Here is a 23,613-nt window from a genome sequence, read left to right as displayed (position 1 = left end):
TCCTTCTGATGTGACAAACCCAATACTAATGCAGGAACAGCATACTATTTATTAGAAACATTCATACGGTATCTATCTGACATGTTACTTGACTGGGCTGCATTACGTTCAGCACAGTAATTCATGTGCTGCATTCGCATCGGCACAATTTCATCGCAACCCCGAGTCACCTGAAATCTGAGTGGGAGAAAGCCTGAACGCCATAATGGAGAAGAAAGGGCTGTTTGAGGTGCCGCGAGCTGCAGACATTCAATTTGAAAACTGGCAGTCTGAATGCGTCTTGCTGAAAGGCGCAGAAACAGCAGTTCGACCATAATAAAGCTGAAGTCAGCGTGTGCCGACTGCATGTGTGGTTTATTTAAGATTCATAAGACTTTTCCAGCCCACTTTCGCTTGGCCAAATTTAATTGGTGTGATTGATTTTTATTTGTTGAGTCTTTGCACACAGCTCTAAGTGTGTGATGCTGCTTTCTAACTGGAACACTATATTTTAGCTTGAGAACCATATGTTCTCTCTGACAGGCTTCAGGCCTGCGTATTCATTTTCATCATTTCACTAAGCTGAATTTAATAGACCATGGTGCAAGTCTGCCTCAGATGCTATAAGCCAGATGAGAAATTTGAACTCCATGACTCCCCGTTCCTTCAGAACTGCTCACATTAGAGAATTTAAGTCTAAATCGAACAGCTTTGTTTGATGTGGCCTTGTTGCCCTTCACAAACTGTCTTTCCTGAAGCGTCCACACAACACTGTACACAGTTGGCCACTTTTGCCCTGCCAGAAATATTTCCAGACAGCGAAACGCTGTAATTCAGAAACGAAGCAAACGACCATTAAAAATCCTGTGTAAGTTATAAAAATAAAAGCTCTTACTGCCGCAGATGAAATTGAAGATTAGTTCTAACCTGCTCTTTCAGCTCTCGGCCAGTTCAAGTATGAGACATCATATTATGAATTTAATAGCAATACTACAATTTCATGCAGTGGCGGTTCTTACTTGAGTGGTACAGAAACGAGTCTCTTCCCAACCACAATTTAGTGTGGGCTTAGTGCCAAAACAGTACGTGTATTTCCATAAATGGAAAAGGTTGCAAACAGTATTTTTATATAAAATTGGTCGAGTAATTTAGTTTATGTGTTGCACAATCTAAGTATTTTAGATTTTGAGAAAAAGATGATAAAAGCATCCCCAATTCCTTAAGGATCTGTGCAAATGTTTTCTATTCAAGCAATGAATCAGAAGGCAACAGATGTGTTCAGTCATATTTCTAATTGAGCTTTTACTAAAACCGACACCGGAGGGCACGGTATCACTCCATACTGCCACAATGTGAAAATAATTATCAGAAAACCTGTACAGGGAGTGACTGACTGGTATCACTGGTGTCATAACATGGAAATTGAAGCAGCTATGCACAATATGATCTGATTGTCTATTTAAAACAAAATACTAATAGATTAACTGTATTTTTCAGACTTGATCTAAAGCCAACTCTTTCTGTTGTTTTTCCAGAATTGGAAAAACAAAGTCTGCTGTCCCCGCTGTTGGACCATTCAGAAGATCATAATATAATAATAATAGATAATGTTAGACAATGTTTTCTTTGACCCTGAACAAAGCCATATGCAAAAATTTACTTTATTTTAGGAGTAACAGTTACTAGATGCTATTGGTCAGCGCGGTGCACTGCACTGCTCGCTTGCCTGGTCGCCATGACATCGCACTCATTAGTTGCTGTGCAGCGCCGGACCCAGATCTATGTGCCAGTGGCATACTATGTATTGTAATAATGATATAAAAACAAAGTTTTGAGATGGGAAACTGAGAAGTGTCCTTGCAGACATGAATGCCTCCGATTATATAAATGCTCTTTGGAGTGTTTTTTTTTTCCACCACTATGTTGCTGGTGGATGTTGTCATCTCCAAAGTCAGTAACCAGTAAACCAGTTGGTTTTAATATGTCCAATTATTGCATTTTTGTATTGCATAGTAGCTTGCCATCATCAGTGTGTGAATATGTGCGTAAATGGAAATAACTGATTTCATTGTAGAGCAAATTTGAGAACCCCTTTGAGGGTGGAAAAGCAGACGTACAAGTCTGATGTAATTTCATTTAATTTCATTTCTTATTATTCTCATGTTCTACAATGTTGCATCGGTGACTAATCAATTCTGGGATCTCATTGTATTTTCATGTCTTATGGCTACAACCTTTCTTCTTTTTCACATTCAGCTGGCTTAGAGAACATATGAAAGAAGGACAGAATATTTGTGTGGGTAGCATTCATCTTGGCATAAATACTGTAAACCCTCCATACTGTTGCATTTGTTGTGTAAAGATCCTTTAGGACATGATAGAGTGTCATGATTACTTTTTGAGAGCTTAACCAAAACGAGTTGTAATTAATTTAAAAAGCGAACATCGTTACTATAACTCAGTCTTCTTGGGCTTTGAGGGGGGTAAGAAAAATGCTGCTCATTTTGTATGTAAACATGCAGAGGTTCACCTATTTTTCATAGACCTCTTGTATATTGTTTCAGATGCAAGTGTTACTAGAATGTCTGTGCAGCTTGATTTAATTTTCAAGGTTACCAACTAATAATGATGACACAGTACTGATCGTGCAGTTTAGAATCTCAAGGCTGCCTTTTTATTCATGTTATGAGAAAAAAGACGAGCAGAGCAGCTCCCATGAGACGTTCCACAAAGCCCCGTTACCGAGGTGCTTCAAGGTAGTAAACTGTGTGGTTTTTAGTAATCATTTTAATAAAGCTGATTTACCACCAGCTTCTGCTCAATGCAGGTCTTCCTTTTAGAAAGGTAGAGCTGGAGCGGCGAGGCAGAAAGGTGTAATGAAACGCTTTAATGTCATTACTAATGCAGATGGTGCTGTTGTCTATAGATAGATGCCTCCATGTTTTCCTCCAGGTGCATTAATATTCCATATTTCAGGAAGCGCATGGCAGGGAAGCATGTTAACCTCATTCGGCCTTCTACTTTTTCTCTTGTCTGTCTGCTTGTTTACAAAAATCTCCATTTCATAAGCTGTTTTTCGAGAGGTCTTCACAGTAGTGCGATAATTTATATTTTTTTCCCAAAATATTATTAAATGTCATTAAATTACCTTTATTTACAATGCACAGAAACTCATTTTAGTATGTACTGATGTGTTCAAAGCCTTGACGTGAACCAGCAGAATGAAATGAATTGCATACAGTTGGATTTGACTAGGACACTTAGATGGCTTTTGTTTTGATTTGGTGCTAAACAATAAAACTGAAATACCTTTGGGTAGTATTTTATCAATCAAATTACTTCTGTCTAAAAGTTATACTTATTATGACCTGTATATTCATCATCTACTATTACAGCTCATACCCAATTAACATGGATACCCTGTAGATCAACAATTTACAACTTTTCCTGATTACTTTGTCAAACTCATGCCTCGTACAATATCTGCTGCCCTAGGAAAATGTAAACTAAAGTTTTCACAGTTAAATATATTTAACCTCATAGCTAGAATTAACTTTAGCTTGTGTGAATTGATTAAATTAACATCTAGAAAGGAGAAACAAACAAATCATGTCTTATTTGAGTCACTCGCTTGCTTGTTGAGATTGGCCAACTGCAAATCATGTAAATCAACAAAGAAGCAACCCACACAGTAATGTTTTTGAAAAGACAAACACCCCTGAAGCAGCAGGATGATGTGACCATATAATACAGGAGAATACAGTAAAGTATAATCAGTCAGGGCCTATTAAAATAGGTCAGATTCCTAATCTAACTGGTAGCTATTGCTGCAAACCTTTTAGAAGACTGTAAAAAAACTGTAAGGGTGTATCATTATTGTAAAGTCTGTTAGTAAGTTCAGCAACCTAGATTCTTGATAGAAGAAAGGTTTGCAACAAGCAGTCTGCTGCAGAGCACAGTATGCACAGCTCAGAATATCACATGGTTAGCATTAGCTGGCAATGTTCAATTTCAGCCAATTCAGACTCCCCAAAACCTCGTTTTTCTCATGAATGATTTAAAGTCCACAAAGAATAATTTGAGGTCTTGTCTGAGTTTGAATATTAAAAAAATATATATGTATTTACCCTGCAGGTCAGCCAGCTAGTGGTGCAGAAGATTTCACAGTAAAGAGCCCAGTTAAATATTGATTTGATAATTTAGACTACTGGAGCCTTTCTTCAAAATAAAAATCAATTGAGAATTGCTTTCTAAAAACCAGTATGCAGTGGCTGCAGAGGAAAGCTATTGGAGTGCAGTAAATGTTTGATGTACATGAGGAAATTTCAGTATTATGTCTGAAGTCTGAAACAGGATGATCCAGATGTTCTCTGACAATGGAAAAAATCCTAAGTTGATTAATGGACTGAACATATGTAGCACTTTTCCATCTGTACTGACCAGTAGAGCACAGACATGCATGCATTTATACATCAATACAGAGACCTTAAGGTTAAGTGCCTTGCCCAAGGAGATATCAACATCAAATCTACAACCTTCCAGTTGCAAGACAACAACTTTATCAACTGAACCACCCTCAACACAGTTAAAAGTGACCCTCTCTTATATTCATATACTTTTAATTATACGTACAGAAATGCTATGCTGTGGCCTAAATAATCAAGGTTAAAACTGTTGACTTGGCAGCTGCTTAGCAGACACTAGAGACACTCTCCACAAGGAGGGTAAGACACAAATGGTCTTTGCTAACGAAGTTGGAAATTCTTATGTGTTGCACTTATCTAGTCATACTGACTAATCAAAGAGCTGTTAGGCTAGAGGAACATTCACCCAGCCACACTTACTCATACACCAATATGCAAATTGTAAAGCAACTTGGGGTTAAGTCCATTTGCATTCATTTCTTTTCAGATGAAAGTCAATATTCATTTCATTTTGCATTGGCATAGACACCAGATCCAGCTGAACTAACTAAACTTTTGTGTTTTCTAACATATTGGCCAAATCATGTAATAATAATAATAATAATAATAATTAAAAAAATTATTTATAAGACCCATTATATCTGTAATTTAAATCTCAAAGGGCTTATTCACCCACTGATTATGGTAAGCTACTGGTTTGTAGCCACACCTGCCCTGGGGCAGGTTGACAGAAGCAAGGCTGCAATTGATTTTTTGCAATTTGATTTGCATCTAAAACATGTTTTAGATGCAATCAAATGCATATTTTCAATGACCAATGTAAATCTTTTTAGAACTTACTAAAAGATTGTATTTAGGGCAGAAATCTAAAACATTTGAAAAAGAATCAAGGCTATGCTCATGATTCTGTTAAGTAATTTAATTGTGGAGAAAAGGGGGGGAAACTTAGAGGCCAGATGTAGATAACTTTCACTGAAAGGAAGAAACTAATAAACCACTCAGTGAGCCTCTTTGATGTGACTAATGTCACTGACTCACATTTGACTGCAAATCCCAGACATTAATTAAGATTAACTCAATAAGAAATAATTAACTCGGAAACAATCACCGTTGGAGAGCTCACCCTTTGAATTAAATTCAAAGTCAGCACAAGGTGTTTTTTGAACCCTCAGATGAAGCGTTTAATGTTATTTTTAGCTGTCAGCCAGAAGTTAGTTTTCCACAATAGGAGACCTTTTATGCACTCAGCAGAAGAGCCTTTGCAGATTGTTGAAAATGGGGCCACAATTTTTTTCCTCAAGTGTTCCTCAGCTTCACTGAATAATACCAAGCGCACACACTACACTTTTCAGGTGTGACAACAGTGCCATAAACACAGAGCTGTGTTCTTTCTAAGGTGATTGTTGTTTCCGCTCCCAGCTGCATAACACCCACTGACGCTGCACAATAAGATATTATCTGGCACTTTCTGCAGTCACCACATGAAGTCCTAACTTTGAGCTGGCATGATCTACATATGCATGGGGTGCATAAATGGATTACTGCTCTTCTCACAATATCCTTGAACAAATTACAGAATTTAGCAATTTGCAGCAGGTTTAGCGAACAACCGGCACAGTACATCTCTTCACATCTTTCAAAGGTGTGATTTACAAGCAAAAGAATTTAAACACATGACTTTGCGGATATTCTCTGGTATTTCTGTAATTTGAGCTAGACTTGTAAATGACAAAATTAGCTTCAACGTTTCCTCATTTATCTCAAGGACAGACATGAATCGTTGTGAGTGGAAAGGAATAACTTAAGGGATAAAAAGTTTAGGCAGAAGCAATTGCTTTTCCACGCACCTGCCAGATTCTGAAGGACCAGGTGGAGGAATTTCAATCAGACATGAATGAATGCTTTAAAAAAAAAAAGCACATTGAAATACGACCCATCTTTATATATATATATATATATATATATATATATATATATATATATATATATATATATATATATATATATATATATATATATATATATATATATATATATATATATATATACAGTATATATACAGTATATATATTGTATATATACAGTACAGACCAAAAGTTTGGACACACCTTCTAATTCAATGGGTTTTCTTTATTTTCATGACTATTTATAAGGCGAGAAATCCCACTTATTAACCTGACAGGGCAGGTTGACCTATGAAGTGAAAACCATTTCAGGTGACGACCTCTTGAAGCTCATCAAGAAAATGCAGAGTGTGTGCAAAGCAGTAATCACAGCAAAAGGTTGCTACTTTGAAGAAACTAGAATATAAGGGCTATATTCAGTTGTTTTACACTTTTTTGTTTAGTGCATATTTCCACATGTGTTATTCATAGTTTTGATGCCTTCAGTGTGAATCTACAATGTCAATAGTCATGAAAATAAAGGAAACTCATTGAATTAAAAGGTGTGTCCAAACTTTTGGTCTGTACTGTATATATACAGTATATATATATATCTACATTTGACAGTTAATGTATAGTGTTGTGCATTTCTTAATCTTTGACTTTTCTAAAGCTCCAGTCACCCTTCTTGTTTTGACTTGTGTGCTCTTGTTTAAAATAAAAATCAAATGTTAGGCGGAAGAGGAAGCAGATTCTGTTAAGTCTGAAGTCCTGTTAGGACATTAAATTGCATATATTACTCTTGCCTTATAGGTCTTAATACTACATGTGTATCTGGGTCAAGCATGTCAAATTTACAGTGCTCTGCTGCATTAGAACAGGTCACCTTTCTTTTGCTGTGACGTCACAACTTGTTTTATTTATTTCTAAGTCAGTTTCTATGATAAATGTGAAGTAAACTAGCAACAAAAACAGAACTGTTTCCCTGTGGCTTAGAGTCTTCCTACTCCACTGAAACAAAAGATAGGCATGGAGCGGTGTAGCAGATGTTTAAGATTAGTATTTAAATATCTACATATATGGCACAATAAGTAAAAGTGAAAGTCAAACAATTAAAATAATGAATCAGTCAGATTTGAGAAATAAGCATGACTATGCTCAGAAAGAAAATGAATCTTACATAAAACATAAATTAAAAAATTGTTTGGTTTTGTTCAAAATTGAGAATTTAAAAATATTATAGTGTTGAACTTAATATTTGAAACAACTTTATGTGTGAGTCCCAAAATCTTATGACAATTATTTGGCTATATCATTCAGCTAATGATTGGCACCGCTTACTTTCAAAACCCTTATTCTACTTTCTAAATTAGGGTTTTTTAGTAACCATTAAATGAAAGAATTCATCCCTAATTAATTTCCATTCTTTGCAGTCCGATGGAAGCTTTTGGTTTGCTTTTTTTTATTATTTTGAATTACATAAAAAGTGGAGAGCACAGCTGAGGACAGAGGTGGCCTTGTTAAGAGAGGGTTAGAGGAGAAAGCATAATTTCATCTTCATACAAGGGTTGGTGCTCTAAAAGCTGAAAAGGGCAAATGTAAAGTCTGAATTTCTGTGCTTGACGAGATCTATTATTAAATACCTGCAAAAAAAAACAAACAATGACTACTTTCTAATGTTTTCTTTTTCTGTCTGTTCCCAGCTGGGACCACATACATCTTTGGCAAAGGAGGGGCCCTCATCACATTCACCTGGGCCCCCAATGAAAGGCCGAGCACCCGGGCCGACCGGTTAGCCGTGGGCTTCAGCACTCAACAGAAGGAGGCCATTTTGGTGCGCGTGGAGAGCACCCATGGGCTTGGAGACTATCTCCAACTGCACATTGTAAGTACACCACAGGGAAATACTTTTTAAAATGTTGTGGTCAATATAGGCTGCAGGCAAAAAAAATGTTGATGTAAAATTGATCAAATTCATATTAAATACGGTGAGTCACTTAGTATTTATTAATTTACCAATCAGCTCAGTTCTCCTGGTCATTGTGATGTCATCAACCTAAATATTTGTAGCTTTTTTTCTTAATTGCGCTACTTGAAAAATGTATTTCCTGACATCATGAGTTAAAAAAAGAGCATACAGCACTGGATAGTATTTTTAATTTTTTTTTACCTTTATATCCTTTAAAATTGCAACTTATCTGTAAATATTACAGGCTGTTGAGCAACAAACTGCTGAGATAGATTAAATATAAGAGACCAGAGGGTCACTTTACAAACATTTCTAGTCAAGGGGAAATCTAACTTTAAAATAAAACTCCCAACAGTGGCAAAAATAGAACATTTTTTATAGAATTTCATGCAGGGGAAAACAGAAAACCATTTCCAAATGTTTAAAAAGTTGCATGATTCCAATCTTAAAGCACTGTGCTCCACATTTTAGCAAAATACTCCTAAAACCTATTGTAATAAATTGTGAATTAGGTTGTAACTACTAATGCTTTTATTCTTGGCTCTAAGACACCACAGCTTGTATGATTCACCAATGTTCAGCTACGGTGTCCAAACATTGAAGTAAATTAGTAGCTAAAAAAAATAAAAATACAAGGAACAGGAAGAAGATTGAGAGCGTCACATTTGCCATGCGATGTTTCCTAAAATATATTCTTCCATAGATTGAGTCCAAGTGAGTCAGCAGATGCTAGTTTATTTTTTCAAGGTCTGTTTTGGTGTGTAGACGCAGCAGGATGTGGAACCAGGCAGACAAACTGTGAAATATCTGAGTGGTGTAATAATTAAAATCACATCTGTTGTCAAAGCACCTGACAAAAACTGGTGTGTATGTAGTTTGTTGTGAACACATGCTTACTGAAAGCGTATTATGTACCCTGTCATAAATCAAACCTGAATAATTCTTTGGTAGAACAATACATGCCATCCTGTGATGGTGCTGTATATGATGAAAATGATGCAGGCACACATCTACTGCTGATTTAAAGTCACGTCTAACTGAATACACAAATGTTGTGATGATGAATGAAGGCCATATCAATCATAAAATTCATCAAGGCCTACAAGAGTAGAACATCTACTGGTCTCTACGCACAAATCAACATGTTGCCTCATGTTTTAAGACACCTCATCTTGTAAAATACAATCTACAAGATCACGTTTGGTTTTTTTGTTTTGTTTTTTTATCTAACATGCTTAGCATTTTTAAATAACTCTCTACAAATTCAATGATTGCCTCTTAGCATGTACCACTAATTTCAAGACATCCAAGCCTGTTCGAGTTACAAGTAAAAAATATACATATTTTTTAGTCGTTAGGCTTGATGACATGTAAACTACTGTTAATTTGTAACAAAGCACTAAATCTTAAAATCAATAAAATAAATCAAATTGTGCCTGTAGGTTATAGTAAGACAGGCATTTAAAAACTGAAATTTGAGGAATAATTTCCCTCAGTTTACGTTGACATTGACTATTTTTTTAAGATATCCCAGTGAAATGTTGGAGAAGCAACCTCCGAAAGATTTACCTTTAACATGGTTCAAATACATGTCAGTTAATCCATTTGTAATAGTCCCTTTATTCAGCCAAAAGGGCACATACTTCTCCACACTTCTTGTTTAAATTATTTTACTTTTAAATGTGTGATGCTGACCTAGCCTGCCTTGCACATAAATGCCTTGATTGCTGCCGACGTGCAAACCAGGCAATTTTTTTTTTCTTCCTTTTTTCAGAAGCTGCCAAGCCTCTCACAACGCGACAGATTGCTTAGTTTGACAGCTTATTACCACTTTGTGGAAAGGAATCCAGAAAGATTTCAGAGGGTGTCGAGGCCTTTTGTCACTTCGTAAAATTCTAGCTTTCCTTTTTGAACACATTCTGTTTCTTTGCTTTAATTATCATTTTAAAAGGACTGTGGAAACTCTGGGAAGACAAAGAGAAACTGCTTGCTGCTGGCCAAAATAATACTGGCCACAAGGGAGAGCTGAAAATAGTAAAGGAAACAGATGATTTATGACTTTTATATGCTGCACGCATATAGGTGATTCAGATAAGAGCCCTTTCTCTCAATGCTCCAGACCCATCTATTTATTTTTTTTTTATTATTTAGACCTATAGTAAGACAAATAATAGCAGTGAAACAGAAGAGTGCCATATTAGAGTAGTCACACAGTTCACTGCAACTGTTACTCAGAACATGGCCTGTGCAGCAGCTCCATAGACCAATTACTCTGCACAAACTGAACAAACCATCCCAGCATTCACCAGAGAGCATATTAGAGGAACTAATGATGGTCTCAAATGATCATGTTTTTAATGAGTGTCTAAAAGATGCAACTTACAAAGCTCTCACTGTTCAGAAAATTATGTTGATTAGAATTGCTGAAGAAGTTACGGAGCACAGCTATGCGTCAAACCGCAGAGAGGCAAAATATGTACTTATTTGGTAACCAGATGAGGTTTGGAAGATGCTTTGTTATGCATTTTCATTATAAATTTATCAGGTACATGGCCAAATTGTTGAGTAATATTTCAAATAGCAGAGAAATGTTTTTATTAACTTGATTACTTCAGATGTGTAGGTGAGGTAGACGTCATGCACCCAAAATGTTTTCATATTAAAACCACAAACTACAATGTATTTTATTGCAATATTATGTGACATATTAACATGAAGTAGCACATAATTGGGAAGCTGTAGTAAAATTATGCATTGTCTCTTTCTTTTTTACAAATATAAATCTGGAATTTCTGCACTGTATTCAGACCCCATTTATTCTGATAATGCTAAATAAAATGAATCACATCTCACTGCCTTCAAAAATCATGTAATTAGTAAACAGAATCGTGTAGCTTTAGCTCAGAATAAATCCAGCTGTTCTAGTAAAGCTTCAGAGGTTTGTTAGATTGTTTGCAATTTGTTTGAAAATTTCCTGGAGCCAAGCAGGAGAAACAGCAACATGAGAGAAGGAACTCAGGTCAGGTGGGGCTTAAATTAAACCTTTTAGCTTGTATGCAAAGTGCTGTGTGTCAGAAGACTAACAACCTCTTTGTGCAAGACTATATGTCACTGGTCATTAAAAGCCAAAGCCTGATGTTTAAAATTGAACAATTTTCTGTAATATTAAACATCTGATATGAAGTTTACTGTAATAATTTATTTGCACATCGATGTCCTTCTAGAGAAAATACTTTCTTTTGATCATTTGGGAAATGTGTAAAAGCTCAAAGGATGAACGCTTCAAAGGCTTTTTTTTATTTTTTGATGTCTCATTTCCATCAAGTAATCTTCCGAAATGAAAAAGAATCGGCTCTCCATGCTCACCAACAATTGTATCCGTTACCGTCTGCCATAGCTATCGCCGAGCTGCTGAAAAGACACTTTCTTTATTCCAGTGGGAATGAAAGAAGATAAGAAGCCTCCGAATCCCCAGCAGCACTGAGACGTCTACAGCAAAGAACCTAGTAAAGCCAGGCAGAACAGAGGAAGACAGTTGGCTGATGACAAACTGAGACAGACAGATCTGCCGGTCTTCTTAAAAGAATAATGATCCGTCCACTTTAAGCTCTGTTTAAAGATGTATCAAGTGGCAATGATGTCTCATCACAGATCTGTCAGTTCTAGAGCCCTGAAGGATTTTTCTTTTTCAACTAATCAAAGATAAATCCTGATGATCATAATTTATCTACATGATAATCAATCCTTCTCCCTTGGAATGGGATTAAATTTTGATCTCAGCTCTGAGAATTGAGCTGATGGTGTCACAGAATACTTCATCAGATGAGTTAGATGGAAGATTATTTCAAATCAACCGACAGAAACAGTAAATGAACAAAAAAAAGGGAACTTTGGCTTAATTCAAGCTAGAATGCTAGGTTGTTGTTATACCAGATATCACAAGCTGCTTCGCTGCTATATTGTTGTCAAGCCGGAAAGAAATCAAAGTAGATGCAAATCTTTCTATGGAGCTGCAAGAGACCATCAACAGACTGTTTTGACCTAAGAGATTTTAATTGCTTTGTCCAACATAAGGGTTAGATTAACCTTAGGTCGCTCTGCCCTGTAGCTGTCTAATGACTACTTGTCAGACGGCCTCATCAGTAGAGTAATTAAAGTCTAAGTAACTTTCTACAAAGCCTGTGGAATATAGAGAAACATGGAACGTGCAGGGCTGAACTTGAGAGATACTGTATGAGTGATTAATTATATATGTGAAAAGGTGATAACAGGGTTTCTAGTCGTGCATTTGTGTGACTTAGGTGTTCCTTACCATGAGGTGATCTTTCCCACTGAGGATCTGTAACACTGACTTTAATTAGCTGACAGGTTTGTATGAACTAAGTGTGAGGGGTGAATATTTTGACCGCAGGGGTTCTCCTCTTCATTCTGACACGTGTGGTTTAGATTAGCTGGTGCTTTTGCGTCACAAAGCAACAATATTGACAATTGTGTTTCCCACTGTTAAAGTTTATTCAAAATAATCTGTATATAATCCAAAAACCTGCTAGTTAAATGACAGAAATGTTCACACTGTCGAAGTTTCAACTCTTTAATTACTCAACCCTAGTGCGCCTGAAAAAAACCCATTATATTAGGTAGAGATTCACATTAACACCTCTAAGCCTATTTTGACAGCGAGCATTTAATGTCTGGATCTTTTACTGAACATTGAATTCAATCCATCCGTCTTAATGGCTGTGAGGTTGGGGGCTGCTGCCTTTCATTAGCTGTCATTGGGCGAAAGGCAACAGAGAGATACACAGAACAACCAACCATGCACAAACACACTCAGATGTGAAACAGTCATCTTTTTGGACTGTGAGTGGAAACAGGAGAGAACCCCTCAATGCAACTCCATGCAAAAGAATAGCAGGCCAGTATGAACCTAGGATATTCTTAAATCAAGTCAACAGTGCTAACAGCACCACCATTCTATAAGGTACAATATTTAGCAGACAATGAAAACAAGTAGAAATCTGAGTGTAAAATTTGGTAATGTGGATGTATATTTATAACACTTAGCTGATCTAGCTGATCATCTAGACATTTGACTCAACTCACCCTTGCAAGTTGGAAAATTTCAGGCTTTGCTTAGACTTGTAATCTGGGACTTGAGTTTTTATTTCATGTAATGAGGAGTTAAACTGAGCTGCTATGCTCAGGCAACGCATTTTTTACTGACATCCAGATTCTGCTCCTGTTGCTGTAGCTTCGTAATATTAGCCACACTGATAGCTCTGCACATGAATGATGGATTAAATGACTTCAGGGGTTGATTGTTTTTTTTCTGGAGAAAGAAAACCAAATTAACTTACCTACGAGATTTGATTCTGTCACCTTGAAATACTTTTATTGCTTAGGCTTGACAACAAATGTTTTAAAAAATAGTTATATGTTTTTCTTGTATTAAATAATGCATTATTATGTTTATATTTATGATTGGATATTGTGATAGTAAACAGCAGCTTATAACAGTTGGATTGCACATTAAAAAGTTAAAAAAACAACAGTTAAATGTTGTGATAAATTAGATCTAACGATTAGATCAGCGATTCTGTGTTACAGAGGAAAGTAAATGGCATGCTTTTGATGAGAAAATGTTTATTTCAGTCATTAAAAAGTGAAGGACTGAAACTGTTGAGATTATTCATACTTGGAAAAAAATATTTTTGAACATATTTGGTCAATGGTAGGTACAGTAAACCATCCTAAGTTATTTAATACACAGTTTGCTATCCCTGTGGTCACTATTATGACGCTACAGCAAAAATGAAAAGCTTGTTACGAACCATTACAAGCACCAAAGTGTGGTTAATAAATCAAACACACATTTCACAAGGGAGTATGCACATCTCTGAGGTCATTTATGATCTTTGGTAGCAAGGATCTCCACCAACCAGCTTGCTGCTTGTAGTTCAGTTTTTGTTTGTGTAACTTAAATGCACCTCGAGTCTCAATCCCAGTCCCCATCTTTACTGAAGAATAGTCTCAAGGTTGTTTTTTTTCAATCACAAACTTTACATCATTAGAGAAACACTTAAGGTCTCTGAGAAGACCTCTAAATTTAAAACCGAATGTGTCTGCATAAATTATCATTTTTTTATTTCAAAAGCCTACATGATTGATTTTATTTTACAGATTTTGCATCACATAATAGCAGCTGTCACTGAGGCTAAAAAAGAAAAGAAAAATTCTGTCTAGATTCTAGAATTTCTTTTATGTTTTAGTCATTAATGCAATTTGGGGTGTAGGAACAATCAGTTATAATAAGTGGGACATGTCAAGAACTTTGTTTTTAAAAGAAAAGTTAAGCTCAGTCGCATTACGGTTTTGAGGCCTGCTGGGTTTGTCATCCTAATGTGACATGCAGGAGCAGCAGTTTGCAGGGTTTCATTTCAGTAAAGCACCACTCAATGTCATTGTTTGTTTACCATCTTTTCTCAGGTTATGGGTGTACAGTCTGCTGGATTTACGGTTTTATAAATAAAAACTTCAGTACTGTTTGTTCATAGTAAAGCTGAAATGAAAATAATTTGACACGAAAAGTATATTTTTATTGCATTCTTCCATATTCTTCGTAGTTTCAGGCATTGCTCAGGCAATGGTGAAGTAAAACTCTACCTTTGGTGTGCCTGGCATTTTTTCTTTCTAATGTGCTCTACAACTACCACTGCCACCATCCCTTGCATTTAGAAAGACTTCAAGGCAATAAGGCGAAAGTCAAAGAGGCACAGAAACCACACTGTTTGTTTTCCAATGTTTCTTAATAGCAGCACCCAAAGGCTGTAGATTAGGAAGCAGCTCTGACCTTTCAGGGAGGTTTGTTGGTCTGACTTGGGAGAGACTGAAAGGCATGAGAAGCTGGTCAACCAAAAGAGAAACAGCAGGTTTCTGTCAAGACTGATCAAAATCAGGAAACCTGAGCTGACTAGAGGAGAACTTTCACTGAACCCTAAAAAAAAAGCTTAGCATATTGTTCAGATCTAAAAGATATAATATTTTGTTCGAACAGAGCTGCACAGTGGCGCAGCTGTTAGTACTGCTGCCTTGCAGCAAGAAGGCCCTGGGTTCGATTCCCAGCCAGGGGTCTTTCTGCATGGAGTTTGCATGTTCTTCCTGTGTATGCTTAGGTTCTCTTCGGGTTCTCCGGCTTCCTCCCACAGTCCAAAAACATGACTGTCAGGTTAATTGGTCTCTCTAAATTCTTCCTAGGTGTGAGTGTGTGTGAATGGTTGTTTGTCCTGTCTGTCTCTGTGTTGCCCAGACTGGCAACCTGTCCAGGGTGAACCCGCCTCTCGCCCGGAACATTAGCTAGAGATAGACACCAGCACCTCCCGATCCCACTAGGGTTAAGGGTGTACAAAAAATGGATGGATGGATTTTGTTCGAACAATCATTTTAGTTCATCTCTGTGTAGTTTCAGTATGAAATGGCATGTAAATATAGTCAAAGAATTACTTTTGAATAAATAAATCAGCATGGGTAAAACAATGATGGTATGAACAATGATGTTAATTTTACAAGTGATTGTCACTGTCTTTGTTCTCTCTCTCATGGTAACTAACCGTATCCCTTGTTTTAGTCATTTGCCTAACTCCTTCACGGTCTTTTTCCGGCAGGATCAAGGGAAAGTGGGTGTCATCTTTAATGTGGGAACAGATGACATCACCATTGACGAGCCTGCCGCCATTGTAAATGATGGCAAGTACCATGTTGTGCGCTTCACACGCAGTGGTGGCAATGCCACTCTCCAGGTGGACAACCAGCCAGTCATTGAGCGGTACCCACCAGGTAAGGGAAGCGAGACCGCATGTTGCGTAAACTGTGATTAACATGAGGGGCAGCATGGATTTTTTTTCTCTGTAGGCTTCCGGAGATTGCAAGTGTCCACTGGAAGTAATATTGTTTATTGGCCAATTTTATTAATATAATTACCTCTGCAAATTATTACGTTTGTACACACACATATGAAAGATGAACTAATAAAATTTCAGGGTCAGAAAATCAATAAAAGAAGTTTAATCAATGTTTTATTTTTATTTTTTTAAAACGTACAACCACTCAAGGAGAAGTCGGTTCAAGTAATTTTCAAGAACATTTTTAAGCACTTGTTTACCAACATTTAAACTTCAGATCAAATAAGATATTATGCATCGTGCAAAACTAATTGCAATAGTAACATAAATTATCAGGGTTATTCTACTACGTTATTGTCAGTGAAATGTTCATAAGAATGTAAAAAATACTGACGCAATCAGAGAAGAGGAACACAACACATAATAAGGGAAATCACTAACCTCCATAAATATAAACTACGCACAGAGCCACGAATGGTATAAAAACCCATAGATTATGTGATCATTGCTGCCTGTGCTTTTACCTGCTCTGAAGCAATCAAGTAATTAACATCATTCAGCACAGGTGCACAAGCTGGCAGAGCGAGAGGAAAGCAAATCCCCACTCTGCCTCCAGCTGGTGCTCAAAACACACACACACACACATGCCTACACCCCCACCCGCACACACATGCACATTTGCCACAGTTGTGCCGAAATCAGAATTGTATAATACGGACGACCATGTGTGCATATTTTTTATTCAGCTCCCACTCAGTAATCAGTGGTTTTTAAACATTTGCAAAAGTAAATGATTGAAGTTCACCGGAGCAATCATAAAGGAGGGCTTTGTTTCTGTAAAAAGAGTGTGCAACACGTGCTGCAGGTGACGATTATGACCACTGTAAAGCAGTGAAATTAAAATTAAATGTCATGAAGTAGTGATAATATAAAGCATCAAAAATGCAGGTGTGTCTTATGACACACTAAAGGTTTAAAACGTGTTCAGCTTTATTTAATTTACTACCTACTCTCTGTTGAATCAGAATGAAGTAAACACATTCACACTGCCTCATATTCAGATGCTAACCTTGCTCTTGTGGTTTTCAGAGTAATTAATCTATTATACCATAATTTTTGTTGTAGATGTTATGTTTTGTGCTTGCATGTGGTACATAGAGAGCTAAAGTCATCTTTCTCTTCGGTTTATTGATTTTTTTTAAAGCTAAAATGTATTTGGTGGCTCATCTATATCCAAATACTGTAGAGTTAACAAACATACAACAGTGATATACTATTTCTTCATGTTTCATTGGTAATTCAGAATTTAATTATAATTAATATCTTAATTATAAGATATTAAAATGCTAACAGGACCTCTTACGTCTGCCCAATAAATCATCCACTGTTTATGCGCAGATATCCAATTGAAAATTTGTGACTTAATTCATTACATTTCATAACATCGTTTTAGCCCAAAGCAGCTACAGTTAAAAGCAGACTGAATTGAATACGAATTGGCTAAAAATGTGCTTAGATGATGCTGAAAAGTCAAAGTAATGAGATCTAGTAAAAGAAAATGGTGCACATTAATGGCAAAGTACTCATACAATTAAAAATAAAGCTGCCAGAAATGCCTCTTGTATGTAATGTCAAAATGTACAATGATAAGACTGAAGCAACACTGTAGCGTAGCAACCAGATGTGTTGAGATAACCTCAGACCGATTCTTCTCAGGTTTTTATTGGCTGATGAAGTCAGAGCAAGTCATGATGAAACCTGCTTCTCGATCATTGATAAAGTCGGAGCTGACACAGGTGGAGGACAGGTGTTACAGGTTAATGATGGACTGAAGATAACATTTCCAAACACAATGATAACTCCTGGAAGATGATCTGTTTTGTAGTGGCTGAGGAAGAAGTTTGTTTAATCAATGCATCACTGGCATCCCTCAAATCAACAAAGGCCTTAAAAAATAATGAAGAATGAGCTCTACCTTTTTACTTTCCTCATCTTATATGGATCCAGATGAGAGAGTCATATCAAACTTGGCAACTCTTTGAACAGCAGGGGTGCCCAGCTTGAGAGCAGGCATCATGTAAGATTTAGAAGTCTCCTTATTCATCAGTTGTACAGGTGATCACTTAAAAATGTTAAAAAATTTGGCCCACTACCTCAGATCTAGATTGGAGCATCCCTACTAGTTACATACATTTTGAGAATAAAGGAGTCAGTTGGGAACTAATAATGTTGCTTGTTGTTAATTTTTTTAAATTAGTTTTTTTCTTTCTTCCTTTTTTTTAAATCTTTTATACTTGCTGTAGCATTAATTGCCCTTTGGTACTTGAATAAACCTGAACCTAAACCTGATCTACTAACTTTTACCACTTAACATGGAGTGGAGAAAGATGAAACATCCTTGTATAACGTGCAAATTTGAATTCAATAACATTTTAAATTGACTGTAAGTGTTCCAATAATTAAGTAATAAAAAACATACTGACAGTTCCTGATAATTGTGCATGCAATGTACATATATTGTGTAACAGAAGAGGCCTGAGACTTTAGCTCTCTATACTAACTGGGGTTTCAATTTTGGTTCTGCAATTCAATTTTACTGCCTAATTGCATGGGGTTTTCTGACTGGCTTTGTTTGAATCATTAAGCTGTTATGTATTTCTTGTGTGTGCCTAAATTAACCTGTATTTGCATAAAATGATTTTTGCTGTAATTGATCTCTGATGTAAGATTATGCTTTGCTTAAATAAATAGATAAATCACACTAACTAGTGTAGTGAATTATAAATAGCCTAAACATTTCTCTAATTAGCATTTTAAGAATGTAACTCACAATAACTAGATGGCTCTAAGTAAAGCATACCTTTGTTTTAACTCACAGCTGGATGGAAAATTGCCAACTTGTTAACCCTGTTAGACCTTAGAACGTTGTTGCTAACCTTGTGATCTTTCAGCTTGCAGACTTTAACCTTTAACCTGTCTCTCCAAATTCTTTGAAGGACACTATGATAATGAGCGACTGGCTATTGCTAGACAAAGAATCCCGTACAGACTTGGTCGGGTAGTTGACGAGTGGATAAACGATAAAGGTAAAAATTATTAGATGAATTAACCCTAGAAATAACCACTAAATAACCTTTCCCCATAAGAGGTGCAGCGCCAGGACACAAGGATGAGAGGGATCTAGCTAGCCTCATTCCAATTTCCACTCAAATTTGAATTTCTATTGGCAGTGAATTTGGATGGCCTCTATTTCCTTAAAATAAATTTTGAAGCGTAACGCTATATCAGCCTTGCTATTTATTTTTATATCCTTACACCTTGTGGAGATGCTGCACCTTAAACATTTTAAAATAAATTAATCAAAGCTCATAACCCTTGTCTAACCCCCATTCATCCCTGTTAACCAGTGTGTATAAATAGATGCTGTGTCTAATTATTAAACATAAAACATCATTAAAATGTTGTGTAACCTTTTCGGTAACCCCAAGTGAAACTAACCTGTGATATAAATGTCTTTCATAACACCTAAACATTTTAAACCCTAACGTCTGGATGTGATCACACAGATGAATTTGCTCTCCCTTTACTTTTTCCCTGTGACCTTGTATTTCCTCATATTGTTCTGCAGTCACACTGAACTCCCACGCTAAGTATATTTTACCACAACACAGCGGACCTGACAGGCTGTTTAAATACAGCAGTTCACTGTTTGCAGCCATTAGCTTTGCTAATAAGTATTCTCCTGAGTTAGGCCCATTACTGCAGTCCTGTGATGTAACGGCTTATCAGTGAGGCTGCTGACAATGTTTCAGTGGGCTATCATTGCCCCTCTCAGGGGGTGGACACAGCTGGATGTGTTGAAATCCCTAGCAAAGCATGTTTTAAAGACCTAATGGCTGAAGGGGTCAGTGGGAGGAGAAGTCAGCTTCACATAGTAAGAAGCTTAACAGTCGGGAGATTTAAATTCTTAAAAAAATGAATAAAAAATGGACACGGCGTACAGTGTTGTGAAAAAGTACTCGCCCCTTACAATTTTCTGTTTTGCTTACTCATTTGTCACACTTAAGTGTTTCAGATTATCAAACAAATTTTAATATCACACAAAGATAACCTGAGTAAGGGCATAAATAAAAAACACTTTTAAAAAGCTATCCAATCATGTGAAAAAATAAGCCGAACCACATTTTGTAGAAAGCTGACAGTTCACATTTAAGCATAACTTCGTACAGAATGAAGAAATTAGTTAAATGGTGCCTGCCTAACATCATGAAGCAGGCTACACTGTCAGAATAAATAATACATTTTACCCTGATCTAAAGTGCTTCAAAAACAGATGAACAAAATCACTGACATCTATCAGTCTGGAAAGAGTTACACAGACATTTCGAAGGTTTCTAGCAAACCACCCAACACCATTATTATCCAAAACAAAATAGAGAAAAGATGGAACAGTGGAAAACCTCCTAACAAAATTACTTCAAGAGCTCGTCAATGACTTAATCAAAGGGTTTCAGATTAAGCATAGAGCTTATCAACCACTGCAGGCCTCTCTTTGCTCAGTTAAGGTCAGTGTTCAATAATAGAGACTTGGTAAAAAGAGCGCCAAGGTCAAAGCCAAAAAAGAAACAAAGGCTGTCTCACATTTACCATAAACATCCTACTGATTCTCTGAACCTTTGTGAAAATGTTCTATAGGCCAACAAGAAAAAAGCAGGTCCTTTTGGAAGACGTGTCTTCTGTTAAATCTTCAGAAAAAGACAATAAGGCAGTCAAACATGGTGGTGGTAGAGTGATGGTCTGAGCCTGCTTTATCTCCAAGTCGGGACTTTGGTGTCTTGCTATAATTGTTTGATTCATTAATTCTCCTCTTTGGTAGAAAGTCCTGAAGGAGAATGTCCAGCTCATGCCAGACATAACGAGGTTGAGTTTCTGTGGCATGACTTTAACAAAGCCGTTCATGTTTAAAAGCCCGGCAGTGTTGCTGAATTTAAGCAATTCTCAATCCACAGATAGTGGGCTAAAATTTCTCTATAATGACGGAAAAAAAAACATTAACAGCTATCACTTGGTGGGAGCGTTTGCCAGAAATTCACAAGCAGTCGTTAAGTTAGAGGGGCTTTTTCTATAAATGAAAGGCCCTAATTGGAAACCATATGATTTTCTTTGTCTGATATTACAATTTGTTTAATGTTCTGAAACATACAAAATAATTATAAAGAGAAAAATGAAATATCTAAGGGGGGAATACTTTTTACAGAGCTGCACACAAAATTTATTCTAAAGCTAAGAGATTAATAATCCCACAGAGTTCAGTTAAAATGTTTAAAAACGTACAAAACGACACCTAAACAAGTTTTAATCCTCTTGCACCAACTGTGAAGTCAAAGTTTTAAGCTTCCCTTCTAAAGTTAACATCTAAATAAACCTTTTATAAAAACTATAATCCTTAAAGCTCACCTGGTTCAAATGCTTTACCAGTAAAAAGAAAAGAAAAAATAGTTCTCTGACTTTGTCATGTCTGCGTTCTTTTTCCTGCTTTTTCTTTGTCCATGTTTCTGTCTGACATCAGGGAGACAGCTGACCATCTTTAACAGCCAGGCGGCCATTAAAATTGGCGGCTACGACAAGGGTCGGCCCTTCCAGGGTCAGATTTCTGGGCTGTACTACAATGGCCTCCAGGTGCTCAAACTGGCTGCAGAAAACGACCCGAGCGTTCAGGTGGAAGGGAACTTGCGCCTGGTCGGAGACTCGCTCTCTGCGTTGACTACAGACACCACCTCTGTGACACCGCTGGCCGTGTCCGACATGTCCACCACAATTATGGAAACCACAACCACCATGGCTACCACCACCACCCGCCGGCAGCGATCTCCCAGCTTGAGGGAGAGCATCTCAAAGGTTGGGCAGCTTAAATGAAAACAAGTTGAAGGCTGATTTTTGAGAAAAGGAACTTAATCGGACTTCGAATCAGATATTTATGGCCAAACTTGTTTCAAAATGGTTTGAAACGATGCGTGATAAGGCTCACCTAATTTAATATTGTTGCCTGTGTTGATTTGATTTACTTTTACAGTTGCTAGTTGCTATTATTTTTCTGGTTTACTTTGAATTTGAATTTGGATTTGGATTTTTTTACCTTAATCCCAGTCCAGTTTGAACACACTTGCCTGCTAACCGGCGCATCATGTTTCATTGACACATTTTTAAAAACAAAAAACAAACAAACAATAAATTGTTGTGTGTACGGTTGTTAAAAGCTATAGCTAGTTCCACAGCCAACTAAAAGCGGGGCTTCTCAATAATAATATAAAGATCTAGATCCTTTCCAATTACTTCTCGTATCACGTTGTGCTCTTAGTCTGAGGGACCTTTTTCATGCATTATTGATACACATACATTGAAATGTAAGATAAAGAACAGTGCAAAGAGAAGATCAAAAGTTATAAATTCAAGTCTGAGGAAGAGCCTTGTGCTCAAAAAGTCAGCACAAAGTAAAAACCTTTAAAAGTAGCCATCAGGTTTCAGGGTCTCTCCAGCACCAATAAAAGAGCACGATCACACGAACGAAGGGAAATCAGATGATAGATTAGGCTCCTTGGTTCGTACACTTGGAAAGGCCGTGACATTTTAGAACAATGAACCTTGGCTTCTTACATTTGAAAACGTCCTTACTGAGACCAAAAAACATTTGTGCTTTTGTTCGATTTTTTCCCTGAAGACAAACATATTAAAGATGTACTTATAAATGATTAATACCATTTGGGTATGCTCTCTACGCATAAAACAGAGTGAGATTCTTATGATATGATCATATTCAGTTTTATTGTTTTGATAGCTTGTTAAACAAAAACCAGCATCATAATTCAAATGATCAGTCCTGCTAAATTACTATAATACTCTATTCATTAGCGTTATGATCATTTTGTCAATAACATTAATTTGTTTTATAGATTTTTACACAAAGACTAATGTAAGAACATAGTAGAAGCACTCCTGTTTAACTTGGGGCCAGAAATGTTTCCAAACTCCCCAGTTTGTTTTCCTGTAACTAAGGGCAAAGTGCCTCAGCCTTTTGACTAGAGCTGCTAGAGAACGGACCTCGATGCATTATACTCCATGTTCTCTAGCATTTCATTAAAAGGACTTTAAATAAAAAATATGATGCCAAAAAATATTCCACATGCATTTTATGTGGTTGTACAAATTGAAACTAAAACTATTTTAAACTGTCTCTTTAACTGACGTATTTAATATTATAAACTACAGATGACAAAAAGTAGACCAGATTTTATGAAAAAGAGCAAAATAACCATTGATTATTTTTAGCATCCAGTGTATGCAGTCATATTAACTGATCACCCACTACAGCACGCAAGCAGTAGAAAACTTGTTTCAAGATCAGTCTGCGTGATTCAGTGTAATTTTTTCTGAGCCCTTTTGCCACTCCTGATTGGATGGCA

At 36.7% G+C, this 23,613-nt stretch overlaps 1 protein-coding gene across 8 annotated transcripts in view; it reads left to right on the top strand.

The window, feature by feature from the left end:
- The window catches only part of LOC102229945 (neurexin-2-like), a 167,429-nt gene that overhangs the window by 138,650 nt on the left and 5,166 nt on the right, over window positions 1–23,613 (top strand). For 6 of the 8 annotated variants that reach the window (XM_023341840.1, XM_023341839.1, XM_023341836.1 and 3 more), the window contains 4 exons: window positions 7,990–8,171; window positions 15,917–16,088; window positions 19,150–19,239; window positions 21,723–22,051. In XM_023341840.1, the coding sequence (XP_023197608.1) occupies window positions 7,990–8,171; window positions 15,917–16,088; window positions 19,150–19,239; window positions 21,723–22,051 (773 nt within the window). The remainder of the gene's footprint in view (window positions 1–7,989; window positions 8,172–15,916; window positions 16,089–19,149; window positions 19,240–21,722; window positions 22,052–23,613) is intronic. The other 2 variants (XM_023341842.1, XM_023341841.1) reach the window with 1 other exon arrangement.

Source organism: Xiphophorus maculatus, chromosome 11 (assembly GCF_002775205.1).
Source record: "Xiphophorus maculatus strain JP 163 A chromosome 11, X_maculatus-5.0-male, whole genome shotgun sequence".
NCBI lineage: Eukaryota > Metazoa > Chordata > Actinopteri > Cyprinodontiformes > Poeciliidae > Xiphophorus > Xiphophorus maculatus.
The sequence above is the reverse complement of the archived record's forward strand: the minus strand, read 5'-3'. Positions and strand labels throughout refer to the sequence as shown.